Source organism: Dendrobium catenatum, unplaced genomic scaffold (assembly GCF_001605985.2).
Source record: "Dendrobium catenatum unplaced genomic scaffold, ASM160598v2 fragScaff_scaffold_1028, whole genome shotgun sequence".
Lineage (NCBI taxonomy): Eukaryota > Viridiplantae > Streptophyta > Magnoliopsida > Asparagales > Orchidaceae > Dendrobium > Dendrobium catenatum.
In genome coordinates this window covers 1,171,734-1,177,950 of record NW_021319490.1, presented here as the reverse complement: position 1 = coordinate 1,177,950, position 6,217 = coordinate 1,171,734, and the positions used below count along the sequence as shown (strand labels likewise).

Sequence of the window (6,217 nt, the reverse complement as noted above, 5' to 3'; positions counted from 1 at the left end):
GATATAAAAGCTAAGATATTTAAAATTGATCATCACTTATCAATCTTGATTTACCTCAATGTAACAAGTGTCAAGATAAGTTCTCATTTCAATGATAATAATAAGGTTCATATGGCCTATCAAGAGATAAAATTAAGAGTAAAAACTTTTTAAACATAAATCATATAAAGCTCCATTGATAAGTCCATGACTAAAACAATCTAATATTCAAGCACCATACACGATAATAGGGCTTCTTGCCTTATGCACACCATCACTCCACACTAAACTAGCCGAGAGAAGAGTCTTCTTAGTTTTTCCTTCCAATGTCACCACAAAGGATTTCTTCTCAAGAATGCTCTGAAATGTCAAGACTTGTGGATCAACGTTAATCTTAAGTCCATCAGGAGCGGACACACTGACCTTATAGCTAGAATTTGAATCACCAACATTAGTGACAGTTCTATTATACGTTGCTGAAAAGGGCTTTCCTGGGGTGATTGATAAACCAAAAGTGGGATAATTGAGATCAAAGATGCTCCCATTTGTTTTAGCAGTACAACTGCTTGAGTCTCCTGTTACAAGTCTAAGATTTTTGGTGGTGTAGCCTTGACCGCATAGAAATCTTACGTAGTCAATCTCATCTGCATCATAAACAAGGCCAGGCTTTAGTGCACCGAGGGGGTTTACTTGTCCTGCTCCATATGCCAATTCTGCTTCAATGTTCCTTTTCGGGCTCATATTGTATGCTGCAAGAAATGAAATAAGGATGCTTAATATGTTATATTTAAATTTGTAATAGAGAGAGAGAGAGAGATGGTGTGAAGAAGTACCGGTGGTGATAAGGGCAGATTTGATTGCAGCTGGAGACCAAGTTGGGTTGAATGACTTGACATAGGCAGCCGAGCCACTAACATGAGGGCAAGACATTGATGTACCCGATATAATATTGTACAATGAAGATTTTTGAGTACTAAGTGGAGACCATGCTGCAAGGATATCGACTCCCGGTGCCGCCAAATCAGGCTGCATATTCGTATCCAGTACCGCACATCAAATTAACAATCAATTTCTTAACATAAGGAATCTTAGACTTCGTTTGTGACAGTTTTCTTCATGTTTCTTAAAGCAATTTTTTATTACAAAAAATATAACCTTTGAACTAAAAAGCTACTTCAAGAAGGCAGAAGCAGTAAGACAGCCAAGTCGTCCCAAATGAAGGCTTAATGAACACTCAATGATTAGATATATAACACTCCTACCTTGAGTAAATTAGATGTGATAGGATGTGGCCCACGAGATGAGAATGAAACCACATAAGGCGCAAGCCCATCCAACACTCCCTCGCTCTTCGCAACATATGCCGTAGGATTTCTATCAAACAGTTTGGAAAGAAAAAAAAAAACTTGTCAAGATCACTTCCAAGTCAGTTTTATGATCTTAATATGTTAATTTTTAGCAAATTATTCTTGTTAGATAAAGAGATTAATGGGACAAACCGTGTTTTATTGGAGTATAGGAGAACTTTGGCAGTATCATTAACTCCCAACACAGAAACAGGAAGCTTGAACTCAAAGGCGACATCATTCGCACCTTGTGCTGGCATAATTGCCCCAACAGCACCTGCAAGTTGCGGTCCCGAGCCATCATTCAAGCCATCACATATAAGTACGTTTCCCCTGGACAATTTGCGATCCAAACTTCCTTCAACGCAGTACCTGGAGATTGATCCATCAAAGCCTCCAGTTTTGTTAGGCGCATTTGCAGCGTATATCAAAGGGTACAAATTGTCCTTGGCTCCCTCGGTGTTCACTGCCATTCCCTGACGCCAATTTGATAAGAAATATATTAGATGATGGCCAGCGGTTCGTATTATGTTTCTAGCAGTTTCCTAAAATACTGGCGGTTAGCAAACCGCCGGTATAAACCGCATAGGAAATGATTTGCGGCGGTCAATTTCTTACGGTTAACCATACCGGCGGCTTTCAGGCGGCATTAATGGCCGGTAACGGTAAATTCAGGCTGTTATTGGACCGCTGGTTAAGGCCACCGGTATAGACCTCCGGTTTAACCGCCAATTCCGGCCGCTATTGGACCGCCTGTAATAATGTCTTTTGTTGAAAGTGATGAAGAAAATGTATTGTGGAATCAAACCTGATAAACATCACCATTGCCGAGCTTGACTTGAGAAATAAACTTGCGGTCAATAGTGCTAGCGGCCACGGTGAGCATCCACGGGGCGAAGTTTGCCACGCTGTACCTGCCTGGACCAGAATTCCCAGCCGAGGCAGAGACCAGAACACCATTCTTCACCGCATGGAAGCTGCCAATGGCAATCGGGTCGGAGAAGTAATCACTAGGGAAGCTTGAGCCGATGGAAATGGAAATGATGTCAACGCCATCGGCAACAGCATCATCGAAACCAGCGAGGAGGTCGACGTCATAGCAGCCCTCGTTATCCCAACATACCTTGTAGACGGCAAGCCGAGCTGAAGGTACTGCACCGCGGGCGGTGCCTTGGGCGAGGCCGGAGAGGCTGGCGTTGGCAACTAACCTTCCGGCGACAGTGGAGGAGGTGTGGGAACCGTGGCCGGCGGTGTCGCGCGGGGATGCGATGTTGCCTGCGCTTATATTGCCTTGAAGGTGGTAGTAGCGGGCTCCAATGACTTTGCTGTTTATAAATTATAATTTGTGTCAACCAGGATATAATTCCTCTTTAAAAAAAGTAGTACAAAGTGTGATGAAAAGAATGCTTCACTATATGCATGATTAAGATTTCTTTTTGGGTCTTACTGTTTCTTAAAGCAATTTTTTAATATAAAAATTAAATTTTTTTATACTAAAAAGTCACTTTAAGAAATAATAAGAAAGCGGTCTCAAACGAAGCCTAAGTCATCCTACTTGTTACAGGTGAAGTTGTGTTTGGCCGTCTCGCAAGTGCCATTCCACTTGTGCGGGGGCGGGCCAAAGCCGGCGTCATTGAAGCTCTCGGATTCCGGCCAGATCCCGGTGTCGAGCATGCCGACAATAACATCAGACTCAAATGCACCATGAGATGCGCTCGATGGGAAGGCCATGAAGTCCCATGATCTCGTAGTATGGAGCTCTCTTCGCTGGCTAGGGAAGACAGACACCACCTCATCCATATCTAGATAAGATACACAATATGAACACCTAATTAGAAAGAATCATATAGACATTTGGGTTTGCTAGCTAGTTTTGTTATTCTCAGATGACTTACTTGATAGCTTCTTTGCCTCTTCCTCGGAGAGCATAGCTGCCATGGCATTGAAGCTTCTGGTGTAACTGTGTATCAGGCGTTCTGATGCATCATCACTGCAGCAATTTCAAATTTGATGAAATTAATAGGAAATTATCGTATGTTGATTGCTAATGTATAAATTAGTTTCAATTAAGATTTTATTAGGAACAGCTTTCTTATCTCTTCTTAAAATATTTTTTAGCAAAAATTTTTTTTAAATTACTTTAAAAAATAATAAGAAAGCCGTTTCAAATAAAATTTAAGAGTATTTTAGTGCTACTTTTCAGTAAAAAATTATTATTATTTTATTAAAAATGTTTTATGAAATAATAAAAAAATTGTCCTAAAGAAAAGCCAAATATTAATAGAATCAAATCGTTCTAATTTGTATTGGATTATGCGTAGAAAATGTGACATCACAATATTATTTTACCGTTAGAAGAAAATGACTGCTAATAATTGCAACATGCAGCGATGCAGAATAATTTGAGCATTTTGTCCTTACATAGTTATATTACGTAGCTTCGGTCGGCAAAGAAAGTTATAGTCAAATACAGATTGAATTATTATTATTATTATTATTTAAGATAGATAAATTTATTATATGAATAATTAAATATAAAAAATAAGTATATAAGATAAGATTCTTGAACAAAATAGAGAGAAAACAGCTAAAAGAAAATATTGTAACTTCAAAGAAAATTGACAATTTCAATTATTTTGAGTATGTTTGAGATGACTACAGCTTTTTATTAAGTGATTGTAAAATTATTGCGAGGAAAGCAATTTACTAACACAATTTTTTTTTTTAAAACAATAAAACAACAACATAAAAACTATGATTATATTTTGAAAAACAAAATAGTAAAAAAGTTATTCCAATAAGATACATAGAACAAATTATTTTACAGAATTTTAATATATGTGCGCTTTTAATTTTGTCAAATTAAAATTGGCAAGCAAAATCAAGATGGATGGATTGAAATTACCCAAATATTTATGGAGAAATATGCATTTTAACAAGCTAAAGGAAACGATGATCTCCACATTTCTATTACGAGAAATAATTAGAAAAAATAATTTTCATATGAATAGTTCTGAACTATATAGCTAGAAAAAATAATTACCTTGCAATTACTTTATTGAGCAGATTTTTATGAACTAACTTTATGGAAAACCCGTCCATCTTCAGCCTCTCGCCCATATACACGATATAAGCCTGACAAATTATTCGTAATTAAACGATGTTAATTAGCATTAATGGCTAATTAACTAACAATAAAAGTAACTAATTTCATGCAAGTTTACCTTCTTGTCCTGCTCCGTGGCCTCTCCATGGCTTCTGAGAGCTGTCGCGAGAAGCAATGCATGGAAGAGAAGAAGAAGGTACAAAGAGAGAGAGAAAAGCTTACAGTTGCAGCGAGACATAGCTAATTTTTTATTGCAGAGTGGTCTCCGTTAATGGCTTTGAAGAGAAATGCATGGCTTTTAAAGTAGTTAGCCGATAATGAAATAATTATTAATTAATCATTAGGATTGCCTTTGATCATTAGCAAGTAATCAACTTAGAAGATCTTTTAATCTTCCTTATTGGACTGTTCCTATTTTTAAACTACGTGAATGAGTTGTTCCGTAAGGCTGAAAGCTGCAAGGGTGATTCAATAAGTAATTAATAATAGTTCTGCAGCATCAGAGAAAGGTAGAGATACGCACCGAAGTATTATTTTTTTCTATTAGTTTACATAAATATCAGGTTGGTACTGTAAATATATATTTAAGTAATGTTGGCCATGGCGTACGTCAATAAGCGAGATGCTGACCTAAGCGGGACCGGTTATTTTAATGATTTATAAAATTATCCTATAGAGTTATTTTATAGTATATATATTTTTTTAAATAATAAAAACTAATAGTTAAATAAAAAATGTGGCTTTCACTCTAAAAAAAAGTAAGCAAGCTGTCTCAAGATAATTTTTTTAGTATTTTCTATAGCATCTTTTTACTACATAATTTTTTTAAAACAATAAAAAAATAATGACAAAAGCTATTTCAAAGAAAAACTAAGGATATGTTTGTGATTGCTACAATTTTTGTAATGGTGGTTATAAAGTTATTAGGGAGAAAAGCTGTTGTAAAAAACATATTCTTAATATAAAAATATTCTAAAAATAATGAAAAATAATGACCAAATAAAAACTATAGTTATCCTTTGAAAAGAAAAATAATGAGAAAATTATACCAAACGAAGCCTCTAAGTGCCACAAAAAATCTAATAAGTCATAATATTAAAATTTGAGTAATTGTAAATCAAATTTTGCATGAAATTTATTTAATTATTTTAATTTTGATAAAAATAAATATATTTTTGACATTTAAAGAATATTTTAGAATATTATTTATCCAATAATATTTTTAATTTTGAGCACATCGTGGAATAAAAGTTAATTAATCCTAATCTTGCTTAATTACCACATATGCCAAAGCTAATGCCTAATGGCATGGTTAACAAAATGGTAAGACTAATTTTATGCTACATAAATCTGGGGAGTCAATTTATTTTAAAAGTGCTACGATAAAGTATAAAACTATTATAAAGGGATAGTGTAATATAAAAAAGATATTATTAAAATTTACCTATGTTCACTTAAATAGGCCTGCAAGGGCAAGGTGATATGATTCGCTGATAAAAAACATAAAATTATCGAATAAGATAAAAGGCTTAGGTTTCGTTTGAGATGATTTTTTTATTTTTTTCTTTTTAATTTATCGACGGGCTTACGCGTTAATTATCAAAAAATATTATAAGTTCCTTAAAGAGACCTACATCTCTCTACTACTCGACTGATGAGTTACACAAAAAAGTCAAAAAAATATCTATGAGCCGGCAGTCTCCACTAAGCACTAATACATATATAGGGCAATGATGTGGCTGGGGCTCGTATCCCATTCGTCTCGCTGGTGGTAACCATTAGTGCA

At 35.4% G+C, this 6,217-nt stretch overlaps 1 protein-coding gene across 1 annotated transcript; it reads right to left on the bottom strand.

Annotated features, from left to right (window-relative positions):
* Positions 1 to 207: 207 nt before the first annotated feature.
* On the bottom strand, positions 208 to 4,669 carry LOC110115744 (cucumisin-like). The gene is made up of 9 exons (XM_020849132.2): positions 4,550 to 4,669; positions 4,369 to 4,460; positions 3,221 to 3,315; positions 2,881 to 3,127; positions 2,134 to 2,650; positions 1,479 to 1,801; positions 1,242 to 1,353; positions 813 to 1,005; positions 208 to 728 (listed from the first exon to the last, which is right to left on the bottom strand). The coding sequence occupies exons 1-9, from the start codon at positions 4,667 to 4,669 to the stop codon at positions 208 to 210; spliced, it is 2,220 nt and encodes a 739-aa protein (XP_020704791.1).
* Positions 4,670 to 6,217: the final 1,548 nt, after the last annotated feature.

What these genes read in the sequence shown, in the direction of transcription:
- LOC110115744 (XM_020849132.2), bottom strand. Translation starts at nt 4,669, where the DNA reads ATGTCTCGCTGCAACTGTAAGCTTTTCTCTCTCTCTTTGTACCTTCTT. An exon ending in CTCAATAAAGTAATTGCAAG is followed by an intron (nt 3,316 to 4,368) that starts GTAATTATTTTT and finishes AAATTGCTGCAG; the next exon opens with TGATGATGCATCAGAACGCC. An exon ending in CTATACTCCAATAAAACACG is followed by an intron (nt 1,354 to 1,478) that starts GTTTGTCCCATT and finishes ACTGTTTGATAG; the next exon opens with AAATCCTACGGCATATGTTG.